Source organism: Clupea harengus, chromosome 13 (genome assembly GCF_900700415.2).
Source record: "Clupea harengus chromosome 13, Ch_v2.0.2, whole genome shotgun sequence".
Lineage (NCBI taxonomy): Eukaryota > Metazoa > Chordata > Actinopteri > Clupeiformes > Clupeidae > Clupea > Clupea harengus.
In genome coordinates this window covers 24,886,411-24,904,329 of record NC_045164.1, presented here as the reverse complement: position 1 = coordinate 24,904,329, position 17,919 = coordinate 24,886,411, and the positions used below count along the sequence as shown (strand labels likewise).

Here is a 17,919-nt window from a genome sequence, read left to right as displayed (position 1 = left end):
TGCTCTGCTTAAAATCAGCCACTCAACTTTCCATTTTAATGTAACACACAGAGCGGCCTGGGGTCACATCCAATCCCCCCTCTCTCCGAATCCAGTCCTCTCCCGCTGCTTCTTTACATAAAGATGTCGTACAAATGGAAATTATCGAGTGGTAATTTTTTCAATTTATGCGAGCGAATCAAGGTCATCAGGGGACCCAGTTAAAAAAAAAACATGAACAATGCCCTTGATTTGAAACAATATTTTACAGACGTTTTCCGATCGATACTCGCTGGGGAATAATGCTTCACCAATCTATTAATTCTCCATAATGGGCCCACGTTGAGCTTGCATGATATCATACGTCAATACGTGAGTAGTTATTACCAGTGGTTATTTGAATGTGCCCTTTGTTGAGTACCCATCGCAGACTAGTACAACACAAGAGTGCCGAGTTCAACTCCAAGGTGTGTGTGTGTGTGTGTGAGAGAGAGAGAGAGAGAGAGAGGGAGAGAAAAGAGAGAAGAGTGAAAGCTCTGATTGTGTTATTGTTATCAAAGGGCAAACATGTTCAAAGTTTTCTTCAATATTCAAACCTTTGACATCAATGTTGTGTGTGTTTTCTTAACTAAACTGTTTATCAGAGTAAATGTGTGAAATCGTGAAGAAGAATGCCTAAGGGAGTTTTAAAGTAGGCGGGGTGTTTTAAATATGGATAGTGTCAAACTTTATGGAAGTGAGAGATACACATTTTAAATATCGTTAGTAAACTTGCACTTCCCTTTGTCTGTATTTAGACCCAAAGCTCAATTGTAATTCTTCAAATGCCTACAAACAAACCAAGTGTGGTAAATTATTTGTAAACAAAGTCAGACTGTGCTTAAAATAATAATTTTGTGAATAGTATAAATATTATAGACATACATAGGAAACAGTAGGGTCCTTGCATTCTGGGCTGATAATTGCCCTGCTAAATTGTACACTTAGTATCAGTTCCGTTTACAATTTTAATATTTCTAAATATTAAAACACCACAGTTGATTATTTCCTTGTGGAGAGAGTGAGCCAATCTAACAACAATCCCATAATTTATGGTATTGTCCTGTTGTTACGTTACATTGATATAACTATATGCTAATAACATGCGGTCACACCGGCGCATACTCAAAGCGGAGCGAGAGGGGGGGGATTTTAAATGGGCCTACATAATGTAATTTCCCCTCTTTCACTCTATCATGTGTAATTCCTGCCAGATCGTGGTAATTATACCACCTAATTGACTGTGCCATTTTGTATGTAAAACAATGTTTTATAAAGAGCCTAACAGGTTGTGCATAAAGATGCACCTGCTCGGGCGCTTTGTACTCTTGACCAGAGGGTCCTCAGAAAACCATAGAGGCCTAACACGAATACTTGGGAATATTTAGGATTTACGTCAACAAAAATGTCCAATTTACCCGGAAGAGCATACATCCAGATAGGTGTGCTACTCCAAAATCAAATGAATAGACCTACCGACTAAAAAAAAAGCATTACCTAAGGAATATCTAATTATTAATGCAAAAGTACAAAAACGTGGTTTATAGGCCTCAACAAGAAAACCCTGTCAAGGTTGCGTAAAACTAAAACTATCCAACATCAACCTATATCTGGACTAAAATGAAATTGACAGACCTAACTCCGTGCGCTAAGTGCTCTGACTCAAAAATATTCAGAATCGATTATCGATCAGTTGCAGTCTATCGTGGGCAGGATCTGAAGGAGAAATGTCATATTTTGCTTTCCAATTTGCTTGCCAGTTCATTATGTTCAAACAAATTAAGGCTTCCAGGTCACTTGAAAAAACAGGAACCCATGACTGTATTGCAAACTTCAGTCTTTTTTTAAATGCACGATGCCATCACACCACATAAACATAGAAGGAATACCCTCAATTTATTTCACAACATATTTCAGCAATACAATATCAAAAAGTTAGCTCTTCCTGTACAAAGGGCGGCTGCCCTTATTAGGATTAAATATTTTATATACAAATGTACAAACACGTGTTCACTGAAACCATCAATTGAATAACACCAATTCACATTTGCTTGTGTAAAGTCCAGTTGTCGACGGAACGGTAGCCTATTTCACCCATTTAGGCAGAACATGTATTTATGCACAAGAACAAAATGATTGTCCCACTGATTAAACCTCGTGGCTTTGTCAAAAGCTGTCGGTCCTTCTTGAAAAAATTTAAACTCCTTACGAATTATGTAGAAATATCATTTTTGGTTTACTTCCAAGTCAAAACAAAATTATGACTGAAAAGCAAGAGACAAAATTAAATATATAATAACACAATAACTGATGTTCCGAAGGCTGCAGAGCGTATGAAATTGCACATTAATCAGTGTAAAAATGTGATTCCAAGTGTGAAATCAGATTCACCAAGGCTCTGTTTTAGTCTAGAAAACGCACGATACAGTTTGGTACCTGGAGTCTCCAAAAGACCCTGACCATAATTTCCTGTAAAATAAAAATAGAAAAAATTCGAATGTAAAAGTCCTATTTGACATCCAGTGTAGCTGTATTTTATGAGAAACCGTGTCAACTGAAAATAGACAACTGTTTCATTTAATAATAATAGTATTATTAATAATAATATTAATAATAATAATAACAATAATGGTTTATGTTTAACTTAAAATACATTTCTCACTCTTGGAAATCCCCTCTTTCATGCTTATTTTGTCTGGATTGCAAAAATAGGTTGCTGTTATGGTTATCGTATGGCGTACTGCCTTCTTATTATGTCATGACATTTTCAAAAAATGTAAGAATTCAAATGAAATAGACTTCAAACCGGTCTAAGCATGGATGTAACGACTGGGTGTGAATAATATACAGGGTGAGGAAACGTTAGGAGCGGTTGGCTGACAGGGACAGAGCCCGGGGCGCCTCCATTCTCTGAGATCGAGCTCTCGTGGTAGAGAATGGGTACTCGCACAATCCTTTGAGCCGCCGCATGGCTCAGATTGGCCGCCTCCAGCTCGGCGGCCAACTGTCTCTTCCACTTGTTTCTCCGGTTCTGGAACCAGATCTTCACCTGTGTCTCTGTGAGGTGCAGAGAGGCGGCCAGGCCGGCCCTCTCCGAGCTGCTCAGGTAGCGCTTCATGTCGAAGGTGGACTCAAGCTGGAATACCTGACTCCGAGAAAACACAGTCCGCGTCTTCTTCTTCCGACAGGGCTTCTTGTCGCTGCCGTCCTCGCTTCTCTTCCACTCGTCTACACCACCCTCCTTCTTCGTGTCGTCGGTGTCGCTTTCCTCCAGCACTATCTCGTCCGCGCTTTTATTGTCGTCTTCCTCATCTTTGACGTCTGGCTCGGCCTTGAGCACCAGGTCTGGAGAGTCGCGATCGGTGCCGGCAGAAGTTGGAGAGGAATCTCTGACACTGGCTTTTTCTGTGGGTGGAAACACAATGTCTATGTTTAGTGACAGCCCAAGTCAAAATTAATCTAGATGAATGTACATCTTTCCCTGTCATACATACAATATTCAGTCCCATCCACCTTCACTTTCTAATAGTTATGTTGTTGAAAAGTTCGCATAACTCTCTCAAACTCGAACACACACACACAAACACAAACACACACACACACACACACACACACACCACACACACACTCACACACACGCACACGCACACACACACATACAGTGAGAGAGAGAGAGAGAGACCGAATTGTATTATTTACTTTCAAGGCAAATTTTAACACTGCGTATTATCACCCCAAAGTTTCTACGGCCATTGGACATGACAGTCCTAATTGGAATAACATATTTCATACATAGCTAGATGAAAGTCATACAACTGATTCGTCATCAATTAATTGAAAGAGACAAACTACTTTGGTCAACGCAAGTTGTTTTGAAATGTGCTTTATAAATAAATTTGACTTGACTTGACTTAAACAAATAGTAGGCTTTCGAGTAAGTATTTGTCTCACACAATATGGTGTACATACCTTCTGTGGCTCTGTGGAGGTGCGAGGAGGGACTAATCGTGTACGGGTACCACCAAGCCGATGCACGTTCGAGATATGCAGGTAGCGCAAACCTCTGTGTGGGGAAATCGAAGCGTGGAAAGTGAAGGTCCCCGACTTGCGACAGTGAAAAACCGCCTTCCAGTCCGACTTTCGCTGGTGCGAACATGGGTCTTGGTTTGGATGGCTTGCTGTCACAGTTCAGCAGGTTTTTGATGAAAAACGGGGAGTCTTTGGCCGGCGCACACGTCTCTGGCGTCGTCTCAGGCATGACGGCGTATGTTTGTATCTAACGCCTTCGACCACAAAATAAACGGGTTAAAACTTCCTGTGCAGGCTGTGGCAGCAAGGCAATCGTATTTCGGCGAAGGTCCTCCAATGTTGGTTGTGGGATTTCAAAAGTCGGTGCTCTGCCGGCGAACAAGCAGTCAGCAATAGCGTTCAAATTAAGAAAAATACTAGAAAAACAAAGGTAAGATTAATCGTGCATCTTGCAAATCTTGAAAGAGATCCTCGATTGAAATGGAGCTCTGCTCGCTGCGTCAAGCTGGCGCCGGATGCTAATGATGAAATAAAAATGTCATCCAAGTTAAACGCGGAAAGTATACGGCGATTGGGCACGTACAATGGCAAATAGGATTAAGGAAGAGATGGGAAGTAGAGAGGGAGAGAGAGGGGGAGCGAGTGAGTGAGTGAGTGAGAGCTAGGGACAGTGAATAGGATAAGAGCGAAATGTACCCTCCCCGACTGCGCTTTTTGCGCGTTGGCTGGAGGCTGGACGGGCTCCCGTGTTATTGGGTTTATATAGCCTAATTAGGTGGCAAATGAGGACAGACCATTAGTACAAAGGGATATGGCTTTGCCATGATCGTTGCTTACCTCACAATAGGGAAACGGCTGGCTACAAGTTATTGCCCGAAAGTAAAACTTATCACATCGAGTCGCTTTGGCTGTTTACATTCTCTGTTAACATTTTAATAAGCATAGCTTATATGGACCAGACTCACCTTTAGAGAAAATCCAAACGAGGAAAATGCGGCAGCAGCATGCGACATTTTTTTTTTATGAGAAAATCGTTTTCATAGAAATAAAATGTTAGGCATGTGGGATTCTGAACTTAAAGACTGGAGAATGTATTAGCAACAGGCTAATGTGTGGTGTGTTGCTGGCTACTCCACTCACAGCACGGACTAACTGACGTGTAGCAATGCCGATTCGTTTTTCTCTTTTTGGTATTTAGTAATTATTAAATCATATTTTTTAGTTTACCGTTATTACATTTTTCAATACAGGCATCAGCAAAAGGCAATGAATACCAATCGAATAAAATATCAGTATGGTGTGTTTTATGCTTCATTCAAGCGTTTGTATATACCGTCGGTTTATCAGGCATAGGTTACTATTAAATCAGTGACTCGTCTATGCTCAAACTCGTCTATATTTGAAAAAGACAGATGTAATTAAAGGCATACACTAATTATGGAAGTTTGCATTAGTCTAATATCTTACACTTACGTCTAATAATTAGTTTATGAAATTAAGCGCCTGTATGTGTGTGTTGTTTGGGTTTTTAAGGGAATGTTAAATTTGTACCTGGATTCAGGCGTGGTGGTTGGTTATCCACAGATCAAGGACACATTAAGGGAGTTCGTTCCAAACTAAGGGCCCCATAATAAAAATCAAGGGGAAAATACTAAATGTAAGAAATGTTCAGGAATACAATCCTTTGAGAATGCAACTGACGTGACTTGCTGAACAAAATAGTATTTCAAAGGCCATCTCTAGAATGACAGCCATAGGGTTCTTGTCAGTAATGTTAAGATCGATGTTTGTGAAGTTGACGTCGACCAAGTCCCAACTTTGTGATTACATAGCGAGATACATTGTGAGACTCAGGAGACCATTTATTGAATGTCAGCGTCACACCATGAACAAGATCATCGGTAGGCGTATATTCCCATACCTTCAGGTGTGTGATTATTTCTGCTTTAAAGAAAAGCGACACATCACCCAGTGATAATCACTTCAAATACTCACTTTGTTAATTCAATTTAGAAAGTTAAAATACAACTTTGATGTCTGGTATTGATCATGATTATGGAGTTCAATTAATCGTACTTTAAAAGCAGTGATAATAGCCTATGGGCTGCATAAGAAGCTAGTGTCCTCTATGGGCGATAACTAATAACTGCAGGGGCAGTGCTGCCAAATCAAGATACTGAACCTGATTAAACCTACGTGCAGCTAGTAGTCTGTGATGACAGCATTTCTTCTCCGGGTTGACTTCATTACCTTCTATCACAGGATTTCATCTATTTTACTAAACGACAAAGGAATATTTAGCGAAGGAGTATACAACACAGTAAATGTGAATAGCGCCCGAACGCCAATGAGCATTATTGTTGTTATTCTTTATGTTATTTTCAATAGTCAGCTACCCTTGTAGAATCAGCATCAGTAGTAGCATAATTAGTTTCATTAGCCACTAGTATTTGTTCTCTAAAATGTATGCACATAAGACCATTTGGCCAAATGTGGCCTCTTTGTTATTCCGTCATTTCGCTTTGTTATTCTGACCTTTTATTCTATATGCTATAGCTACTTGCATTTAGGCTATGTTTTGGGAATGTGCATACGCTAACCCACCCACCAACATGTGTAAAACACCGGGTTACACCTCAGCTTTCAGAATTGTATGTGTTCAAATAGTTTCAAGCCATGTAAAGTGCTTTCCCCCCATTTAGCCCACACACGTAATGAAGTCTTGTTCATTAAGGCCATAGTTGAGATCTCCTGTAACTATGAGGTAATTACCCTCTCCGGTTACCCATACGCCGGGTGTCCGGTAAGAATGGACTGACACATGGAACTGTCGAGGTGCCTTGTCACCACGTCGTAGACACGCCCATTTGTTGTACACCACGGATTGTATTTTCACGTTTGTGTAAAAACAGAAATCAAGTATAATTAAATATGGCCAGTTAATAAACTTTTTCTTATTTCTTGAGGGTAGTCTTGTTCCGACAGTTCTTATTAAGGGGGTCGTGGGCTTGTTCTGTGTGCAGACTTATCAGTGTATAATATTGTATATAAAACGTCTTAAGGAGGGTCCAAGAAATCTTTTTTGATTATTAAAAATCCTCTTAAGCTGAATCAAAAAGTCACTCATGAATCTCAATGTCGAAGTACCATTAAAAAAAATCATTATTCCTTTTTTAGTTATTGAAGAGCTTTGGATGTTAATAATTAAAATTCAGTTCCTCAGCGCCATCATGTGTTAGGACTTTATGTCAGCCTTTATTGACAGGTAACACTTGTGTGTGTGTGTGTGTGTGTGTGTGTGTGTGTGTGTGTGTGTGTGTGTGTCTGTGCAACGCATTTATTTAGACCGTAGGGCAGCTGACAGCTATAATTTCACAAACATGTATGCCTACTATTTTGGTCTGTTACAGTCAGCAACTCGGTACGCTTAACTTCTTCAAAACTTGGGTGGACACTTGAATTTCAGTGATTGGCAATACAATAACATGACTGAAATAGCTAGAATTGCAGTCAGTTGCAGTTGTAAGGGTGGATGGATATATATATGTGAACTTCGAGATATAATGATAATAATAATAATAAAAAATAAAAAAACAAGTGAAAAAAATCATTTCTGTGAAAAATATAATTTTCGATTGCGTGATTTCCGCAAACAATCATTTTGATTAAGTCAAGACCTTTGACTTTGAAGATCTGGCAAAGAGCCTTTTCAAACGCGTGTAGGCCTATTGCATGTTAACGTTGTTGAAGTTTGCCTCTGTGTGTTCTACTTGCACCAGTTTGGCGGGAGGTAATGTAGGCTTGCCCTGACTTTTATTTTATTTATATCCAAGTGCGGAGTTATTGATTATTTCACCAAGAAAATGACGAATGGCATTGCCGAATGACACGGTCAGCAGGTTCTATTAAAGAAATGATAGTATTTCTCATGGTTTGTTAAAAGGTCCAGTTTAGATACTTTATAGGTTTACATCCATCACCTTCTAACGACCGGCGAGATGAAAAACGCGCACCTCACTGACAATAGCTAGATGCCGCTAACTCGGGGGTGTAATTGCTCTCGTATTATATATAGATTTTTGTTTTGATATCTTGTGAGTTTCTTTCTACTGCCCGAGATTGTTATGAAAGACATGAATTTAATTCCGAAAGCTTCTAGAAGAGAAAAATGAGAGAAGCTGTGAGAGGGAGCCAAAAGCTATGGGTGAATAAAGATGGTGGATAGACCACTTAAAGCTGTGATGTGACGTTATAACATCAGTATGCAACACTAAAAGAAATGTGCTATGGAAAGCTATGATATTTTAAAACATAGTTATCAATCATTTGCTCTGCTCTTGTGATGACAGTCACCAATAGGACCCACTTCCAAATTTCTATGGTTTTCCAACACAGTGCACTACACTGTAAGTAATGCTACAGAATATCCGCCCACAGCAGGTGTCCAATAACAAAAAATATGAATGAATCTAAAATTCTTAGCTTGGGTTTGCTTCTTTACAACTGATTAAAATGGGACACACAAGAAACCGCAGTGAAAGTGTGATCATTTTTGTGTCGACTCTGAGTGCATTAATGGCCTCGACAGTTTGAGTGAAACCATAAACGTGGTTGAAGGTCAGGGCGATGGGGCTGACTGTAAGGGGGACTATAGGATTTAAGCGTGGCATTTAACTTGTAAAGGACTGGCAGTGGGCTGCTGCTGCTGACCTGCTCGACGCTTAATTGGAATAGTATGGGTATTGATTGGCCCGTTGGACACGCGGACGCTCTGAGTTACAACGTGATTAGCAAAGGTATCTGCTGATGGTTTTTACTGGGCCATTCTAAGGAGTCTCAAGGCCTTAGTGTCATTCAGAGGGTGATGGGCGAAGTCCAGCTGGGTAGGTGTCCACCACAGGGTGTGAGGTCGGTTGGTGGAACAGGTAGGTGGCCAGGACTTTGAGAGGATATGTATGAGGATGCTGCATGGGTGTGGCCAGAATATAAGTATGCTGGAATACTTCCTTTTACAGTGTGTCGTGAAGTCACTGGTGCCCTTATTCGTGTTTTCATAGAATGTGTAGGTCCTCCAACTAACACGCCTACACTGAGCATGTTGAACTGCTGAAACTGAGTTTAATATTTATTTGACATTGTGGTTGTCAAAATGAAACCAAATACAGGGGATGAAATATGAATATGAATATTAGGTTACACAGATGTCATCATACACCATACCCGAGTTGTCTGCTCAGATGTAACGCTGGGCAGAGTTGTCTGCTTGTCCAACTACGTTTTATCATGGGAAATGATAAAGATCGTGTTAGATGGGGACTGTGAGATTCCAGTTTTTGATGTTACATTTAGTCATTTAGCAGACGCTTTTATCCAAAGCGACTTACATATGTGCGACTCACAATGTATACACATTTTACATTTACACACTGCACACTGCACATCAGGAGCAATTAGGGGTTCAGTGTCTTGCTCAAGGACGCTTCGACAGGGAATCGAACTAGCAACCTTCTGATTACTAAACGACTTCTCTACCTCCTGTACCAATGTACCACTGTCTTAATTCCTACACCTACACAGGTGAGTGAAGAACAGGAGATGGATATGTACACAAGGAAAGGCTAGGTTAAGAGAGTCAGAGACGCCTCTACAAAAACTTAAAGAAAAGTTAGACAAATTAGCTCACTAATTATTATAAGGACTGCCTCGATGCCTGGCAAAAAAAAAAAAAAAAAACACACACACACACACACATCAACATTTGAGTGAAGGTATACAAACCCACACAGTTAGACATGAAGCTGGCTCTCTGTTGAGGACTGTGTGAGTTTATCAGTGCTCAACATCTGTCAGTGCTCAACATCTGTCAGTGCTCGACTCACAGACATCCAAGTGTGTGCTCTAATGCATAGAGATGTGAACACTTGCATGCATTTGTGCACACGTGCCCACACACACCCACCCACCCACACCCACCCTTACTCGTTTTTATACACACAGCATGCATTTAAATCGGTGACATCTCATGCAGCACATCCAGACGCACCCATCTCCCTCTCTCACTGTGGCCTGCCGAGGCCACCTGGCCTTACCTGTAGCCAACGCTCTCTCTCTCGGCGTGTGTATGTCATTACGACGGCGTAATCCGGTTGGGGCTACACCAGGCTTCTTATCAGTGTCAGTGCTGAGATATAGATATGGGCCGGGTTACAAATGGCTCAAATGCACAGGCGCTGGAGAAGCCCATCAATAAAGCAATTTCTGGTGTCATAACAGCGGCGCTTTTCCTAAAGCCAACCTTTCAAAAACTTTTCCCTCTGCAAATCGCTGCAGCCCTACCATTAGACTCCTGCCTTGTGGATTTAATAGATTCCGTACAAATAATATTCCACCATAATGGAAAAGGTTGAAGTCACTGAAGACAGATGAAGTCATAAACACGTATAATTGAGAATCAAAGACCGATAAATTTTAAACTGCTATCCATTCTCTCTTTTTTAGATGATGATCTATGTCGCACGGGCGTCTAGAAAATGGAAGAGATTATGGGTGGAAATTATAACAATAAATTTTCTAAACATACACCTTGATTATGCTTCGATTTTTAGATGGGGGGGTATGGCCAGGATCGCTGAAAGCTTGCAGGCTAAATGGCGCCATAAAATAGGTTCTGTGCTCTTTCGCCTGGGGAGCGGAGGTATGCCTCGAGGTGTCATTTTCTCCCTCTAAATGGGGGGAAATGAATTGTGTAATTTATTGCAAACTGCAGCACAGTGAGATTAGATCAGCATATCCCATCAAAGGAACAACAATCAATCAGCCTCCAGTTAACAGCTTGAAACACATAAACCAGGGCACCTAATGGCTTTCCAATTTAGCAGATTGATAGACTTATCCGCTCCCGAGGGATGAATTAAGAAAACCGGGTACTTTCACACTTTCTTTTGACAGCACCTCTCTTTCCCAAAAGGGAAAAAAACCCTCTTACCTTCTTCCATCCCTTGGTCTTTAAATAGTGAAACAGGAGTATGGCCGTGTGGATACCTCTAAGGGGAAGAGAAAGAGTGGGGGGAAACGAGCACAGCTGAGTATTTGTTATTCAGATGAGCGGGGAAGCGTGTCCGATGTGTGGAAGGATCTCATTTTAATGAGCTGATTATCACAGGTCATTTAGAACTGTGAAATCAGGCGGCCATTCAAAAGCCCGTCTTAAAGACATATAAATGTGACCCTGGTGGCCTACTCAACCGAGTGTGAGAGAGAGGGCCTCTTAGTGCTCATAATACTGAAGATATATGAAAGCGATGAGAGACAGTGAAACAGGAGACACATAATAGGCGAGAAATTAACAAACAAAATAGAGCTTTAATACTTGTCGTTTTAAAAGCGTAAATGGCTTACACATATCTGCTTCTGAGGACCGAGAGTCGAAAGACAATCTTAAAAAAAAACCAAACATGAAATAAACACCTGTTCCCAGAAACACTTTGAGAAATATTTTCCAGAAACACTATCACAACTTCAAAGCGATTTAGAGACCAAAGTCAGAGTGACATGTTATCATTTGAACTCTGGGCATGAGCAGCACACACGATTCCTATCTGTACGTCCCTTGAGCTCATTTATCCCTCTGTATTGCTACATAATTAAGGAGCTGTTTGTGTCCTGAGGAGAATGGGAAAGTGTTATTTTAGACTGTCCTGATGACAGAGAAAGAGTGAAGGAGAGAGAAATAGACGGAGAGACAGAGCGCGAGACAGGGCATGAGGGCAAAATAAATGTACCTGAAGTGATTCAATTGGTGCAGACCTTCACCCTATATTTAAAAAGAGCCTCTTGTTTTCCCACATAATTCATGTGTGATTCACTGTGGTCTGTGCTCCAAAGCTTTTTCATCAGACTTGGCTGGTTGATTTACTGTGAGTCATAATTTGTCATTGCACATATCTGTCTGTGAGGAGAAAAGAGAGACAGGGCAAATGTGAGCACGTTACTACACTTTTGGATTGAAGGCCACTGAGGTAAATCCAGGTAAATCAGAAAACAAACCCATCTGGCTAGTTAGCTACACTGTACTCTGCCTAATAATTTAGTAGGGTGAGCTAATTGCGCAGGGAATTCAACAGTTGCAAAGCTGCACCCTAGCTCAGGTACCTGGATGTCCAATTAATTAGTGACAGTGACATTTAATCAGAGGCCACAATTTCAAATGGAAACAATCGCTTTGCAGCACGATTTGACGGCCCGTTTTGGCACGGCTCAGCCTTCCCTCCCGATCCCCCCCCCCCCCCTCGTAAACCTAAACTTTCCCAGTGTAAACATTTCCATTTCTACTTGTCACTAGCATTAACATACTCGCTGACTACAGAGCGTGAGCTTTGGCCCGCAATCCAAGGCATTATAAATCAGTTGTTATCGCAGGTAAAGGGAGCTCCCTGAGCCCTGCAGATCGGCGGGTCCGATGCGGCTCGGATGCGACTGAAGCGTAGGGCTTCTCCTGTGGCCCGCGGCTGTCAGGCAGGAAACCCGAGTGGAAACACAAACAGAAGAAGCGGCACGGCTCTATCTGTGCCCGCTCGGCTTCTGTTACACTTCAACTCAGCGCCTGAATGGCTCATGTCGGACCACCAGGCATCCTTATCACCAAGCAGTGGATCAGAGCAACACTTCCCCAGCTCTCCAGGGATGGCTAGGACTATCTTAAAGAGCAAAGCGTCCATCACTTACTTTTAACCAGTCAATTAAGTGCTAAGATACAATGAGAGGAGGTAAACAAAAAAATCATAGAAAGACAGCTCGGAAGAAAGAGAGAGAGAGAGAGAGAAAGACAGACAAACAGAGAAAGAGAGGGGGAGAGAAAGAGAGAGAGAGAGAGAGAGAAAGAGAAAGACAGACAGAGAAAGAGAGGGAAAGAGAGAGAGAGAGAAAGAGAGAGAGAGAGAGAGCAGTGTTAACCAGCGCTAAACTTTGCAACTTTTAAAAGTGAACATCAGCAGGAAAATAAAGCATGTTTCCCTCAGTTAGAAAAAAATGGCTATTTCAATTTCTTGAAAGCACGGACATGATTTAATTCACCATGTATCGTCCTTACGAAAAAAGGGCAGACCTACTAGCTCTCTTATTTGCAAGTCAGTCCTAAGGGCAGGCCTTGAATGAACCATCAGACATTTTTCTCAGCCATAAATAATGGACCAAACTCAGATGGCCCACAGATCAACAGAATACAGATCTAGACCTCTCTTCTTTATTTCTCCCCTTCACTTGCCAGCAGGGAGCACAATGAACAGCCTGACGAGACATCCATTACTCCACTAGTCTAGTTCACTGGAGATGCAGAGAAAAGTCAACTGGGGAGCATGGTGACTAAACACTGTGATCACAATTGCTTTTGTACTTGGTACTTGTACATGGTTCCTATCATTTTTACTCATATCGCCCTCCATTTTGAAGACGGGATAATCCCAGCAAGTTCATTATGCAGTTTAGAATAAAGGCCGAGCATTTGGTTTTGAATGAGCGTGTGGCAGGCACATCAGTGGAGGGCCATATGTGAGACCTAGGGCCATTGGAGTAAAACAAACAAATCAACATGCAAAGGTTTTTTTTTAAAAAAGGGGGAAGTCGAGTCTTTTAGTCTCCCGGGGGTCAGTGCAGAAAACCCATACATCTTACTACTTATCCGCTTTCTGTCGTTGGCTGCCGTTTTACCTCTCCCTCTTCACCTCTCCACGTGTTTGCAGAGAAGGTGCACTATTCAGGATCTGTCCATTACGCAGACTGAAAGAAACATTGATTATTTGTAAAAACATAAGTGCAAATCAAATCAACGTTGCTCAGAGATAGATGAGTGGCCCCCTGCATCTGCGCACACATGAGAATTGAGACAATTATTAACCGATTGATTTTGTGATGGTCACATTCTTTTTCCCGCTGTCTCTTGGTTTTTTTTCTCATTTTCTTTTTTTGCTTTCCTCTTTGCAAAGACCTTGACTGAATTGCCATTCCCTTATGGCCCTTTCCTTCTCTCTCTCCCTCTCTCTTTCTCTCTCTTTCTCTCTCTCCCTCTCTCTTTCTCTCTCTCTCTCTCTGCCCTGCCGTAACGGAATTTATTCCCAGACTCCAGATGAAACCTTTCCCTCGGCCTCTTATATATTTTGCTTTCTATTTCACTTTAATAGCGAAAAAATTGGTTACATATTCTTTTACAGCCCTCCAACGCCATTATGGCTCCTGTTGTCATACGATTATTTATGGAAAACTATTTCATGCTTACTTACATTTGCTACTTATTTTCCCCGCGCGGCCTACAGCACATTCAACCCATTCCAGAAAGCCTTAAAGCCAATTCTTTACAAGTCTACGGGTCGGCCCCTCACCCTCCGCCCGCGATTGAAATGCCACAGGAGGAGAAGGAGGAGGAGGAGGAGGACAGAGGTTGGGAAGGGGCTAGGTGTGGGTAGGGTAGAGGGGGATACGGCGAATAGATAGACCAGAGTCGGGAGGAAATGGAGGTGAAATGAAAGAGAAGAGTGATAGGAACAAAAATCTACTGAAAGTTAAGAGAATTAAAAGAGGCCCTAAAAAGAAATGAAAGGGTTTCATATGTTTCAGGAGGTATGGGAGAACCAAGAACACACAAGAGGATAAAATAACAAAATAATAATGAAATAAATGAAAAGGGTGCTAGATAGTCATATTAAGCCACGGCCTAAAAATATAGTGTCATATACCAAAAATATATTTCAAACACTGATATGAAAACAGAGGAAATACCACACACTATAACACTAATAATATCTGCCTTTATCAGTTGTAATTTGAATTGTAATGTCAGTGACAATAATGCTATGAGCTTAGCTATCCTCCCAGGGTTGCCAAACCCTCACCTTCCCTGCTCAGCATCACCAAGCCCTCTGCTCCAGTTTGACTAGGGACGGCTGGTTTGTCACTGTCACGTTTCCCAACGAGGGTAAGTAATGATCCCACCCAGTGTGGCTTGACAGCGGGACGCAGTTCCCCTTTAAATTCCCTCCCGAGCCGCAGCAGCAGCCCAGAGAGGTCCAGCTGGACGCAGCCACGATCGATACGGGGGCAGGAGGTCAGAGTTCAGTCATTCCTCCCATTATGGCCCCGACTGCTCGCATCATCTCCTGGCTAACGACGCCTGCAGCATTGGGTCATTTGGGTCTCAGAATTCAGCTTTTTTTGTTCTCTCCCTCTCTCTCTCTCTCTCTTGCTTAAAGGACTGTAGGAAAGGACGGAAAACACAGCGTTATAAACAAACAGAATAATACTCACAGCTTGTACCTTATCTTCCTGCCTCCTTAACTTCCTCCCTGTCTTTGAACCACCAAACGACCAACCTAATGAATGCATCTAACGCTTCATGAGTATGACACTGAACTATGATCATTTATTATTTATGCGTTGTCAGTAAGTGTATGTATTAAGTAGTTGAATACATGTGTTACACCTCAGTCTAATGCCCCCCTACTAACCTAGCCACTCACCCTGTGGTTCCCCTGTCTGAGTGAGTCATTTTGGAGGACCTGCATATCCCTCTGCTCCTGATTGTGTGTAGGATCAATAACCAATACATTCAAAGGGCAGCCCTCTCATTAGCTACCATTAATCTGAGACCTCCTACACGTGCTAATCAGTCGCGGGCGGCACCCTTTCCCCGACACCTAAAAGCTACTGACACAGACGCTATTCATTAAAGGCCAATATGTACTGGCCTGAGGACTCTCTGTCTTGTTTGCTGCTCATCACTTGAGTTGAAAAACCACCACACTACCAGGGACCTCGGGCCACAAACCCACCCATAACATGAAGACCTATTTAGGTATTATGTAAACATGCAGCATGTTAATTGGCAGGTAGCATATCACAAAAGATTGTAACGTAAGAGCAAATAAGATACATGTAGTGATAACATTAAATAATAATAACTGCCACATTACCAGTGGTAGGCTAAGGGCTATCAATATGGCCATGGCTAACAGTGGTAATGGACCACGGTAAAAGCAAAGAAAGCTGAAAGGCAAAGATAAAAACACCCATCAGGGGAGAATGAGGGCCCTGGGGGCCTGGACCGACATGTTTGGTGTGGCTGCATGTAACCAACGAGCTGCGGAGAGGCAGAGGGTTTTTAAAGATGTGACAGAGGATGCTCTAAATTATTTGGCCAGGGACAGCGCTATCCATTAGGCCTGCTCTCGGCGGCCGGTGTGGAACGCTCGTATTGGGGCAACTGTGCGTTCGGAGATATCATTCAAGACGATGAACTACAGCCGCCGTCTGACACGCGAGAAAAATGCCCCCACTTTTCAGGCTGTATAAATGGCGTTTGGCCGTGATAACTCACGAACGGACACTTCATTTCACGTCGAGAGCGACTGGACCCAGTCACAAGCTATTATACCATCTTCTTTATTAGTGGCCTGCAGTTTTGGTGTTGGGCCCCTCAGATAAATACAGCTAAAATGCCACTTCACTCAGAAATATTGGACCATTCCTCTCCTGCCTGGCTGGGTCCATATGGCAACCTGTTCCAGGTGTTATAAACCTTTTTCTTGAAGTCACGTGATCGTCATGCCAGATATCACTCATCCTGAAAGTGCCATCATATGCAGGCCGATAGAAGTGATCAGTATTTCCCCCAGGCTTTCTGCCCAGGAATCATAGTCAAGAGAATTGATTACCACTTTATTATTTAAAAATCGCTTGCAGAAAGGAATATTAACTCAGGTGAAAAGGAATAAATGGCTCTGCATATACCTGAAAATGCTAGCCATTTAAGAGTAATTGTCTCATTCGTCATAGGTGACGTCGTGTTTTATGGATGTAAAGTCACTCCGTCTCAAAGGAAAGAGTCGAGCGGACGGAGGAAGCCTGTCACCTGTGAAGTTTGAATCCCTCTTCTGTACTGGCCTGGTGCGTTGCTACAGTGGCGAGGGGGACCATTCAGACTTCATGCCGTGACAGCAGTTTTATCGTGCGTCGCATCATAAAGCCACGCCGTTTGCGGGACGCATCCCCGACACTTTTATTAAACACCTATTCAGTCTGCGTGGGGCTTGAGATCTGTCTAGATAAATCCTCATGAATAGTATAACTGTCTGTCGGAAGACAGTCGTGTCATAGCACATGACGACGGAAACGATGCATGGCAAGTCAGGGTTGGAGGTGTAATTTCCCCGTGTGAAAAATGTCTTCTCTCGCACAAGCATTCATTTATTTGTCCACAATGTTATGTGTTTGCTTTTTGTTGTTTTGTTGTCAACAACAACAACAACAAAAATCACATATAAATTTAGCGAGGCCTCAGACGTACAGAGCCCAGACTTTTGTGTGTGTTTCTGTCCTATGAAATTTGCACATTTATCAGGAGATTAAAATAGCATAAATTTGAATTCTGTGAGGAGGAAATTTTCCCTGGCACACGCAGGAAATTAATCAGGAAAAAGTGCCTTTGTGTGGGGCGCATTGCTTTATCACGTCTAATCTGTTCTTTGTGAAAATGTGGCTCGCCCCAATCCTTGGCAATCGAGGACAGCATTGCAGCTTTGTGAAAAACCACTTGTTCCCCCGGCATAATTAGAGATCTCATAACCGCATTAAAAGGGAAGGATGGGGGAGGCGGGGAGGGAGGGAGGGAGGCTGAAGCCTTGTTTGCCCATTTAAAGTGTGATCCAGATAATGGTGTCTCATCAAAGGTAGCAATTACATTCATTACACAGAAGGCTCAGCTCAGCCGCGAGGAAATTAAGTGGCAAAAGAATGAAAAGCTTAATATGTACTTCCTTTATCCCAGGCTGTCTCCTCCCTTCTTTTTCTTTTTCTTTTCAGGCGCCCCAGTGTTGAGTAAAGAAT

The 17,919-nt window shown here is 42.2% G+C and overlaps 1 protein-coding gene across 1 annotated transcript; it reads right to left on the bottom strand.

Annotated features, from left to right (window-relative positions):
• Positions 1-2,577: 2,577 nt before the first annotated feature.
• Positions 2,578-4,717, bottom strand: hmx3a (H6 family homeobox 3a). The gene is made up of 2 exons (XM_012828201.2): positions 3,988-4,717; positions 2,578-3,423 (listed from the first exon to the last, which is right to left on the bottom strand). Exons 1-2 carry the CDS (start codon positions 4,274-4,276, stop codon positions 2,819-2,821), a joined length of 894 nt encoding a protein of 297 aa, XP_012683655.1. The 5' UTR covers positions 4,277-4,717; the 3' UTR covers positions 2,578-2,818.
• Positions 4,718-17,919: the final 13,202 nt, after the last annotated feature.

Bases quoted from the DNA above. Each gene is read 5' to 3' on its own strand.
- hmx3a (XM_012828201.2), bottom strand. From the start codon at position 4,276: ATGCCTGAGACGACGCCAGAGACGTGTGCGCCGGCCAAAGACTCCCCG. The intron at 3,424-3,987 runs GTATGTACACCA...TTCCACCCACAG, and splicing joins CCTCCACAGAGCCACAGAAG to AAAAAGCCAGTGTCAGAGAT.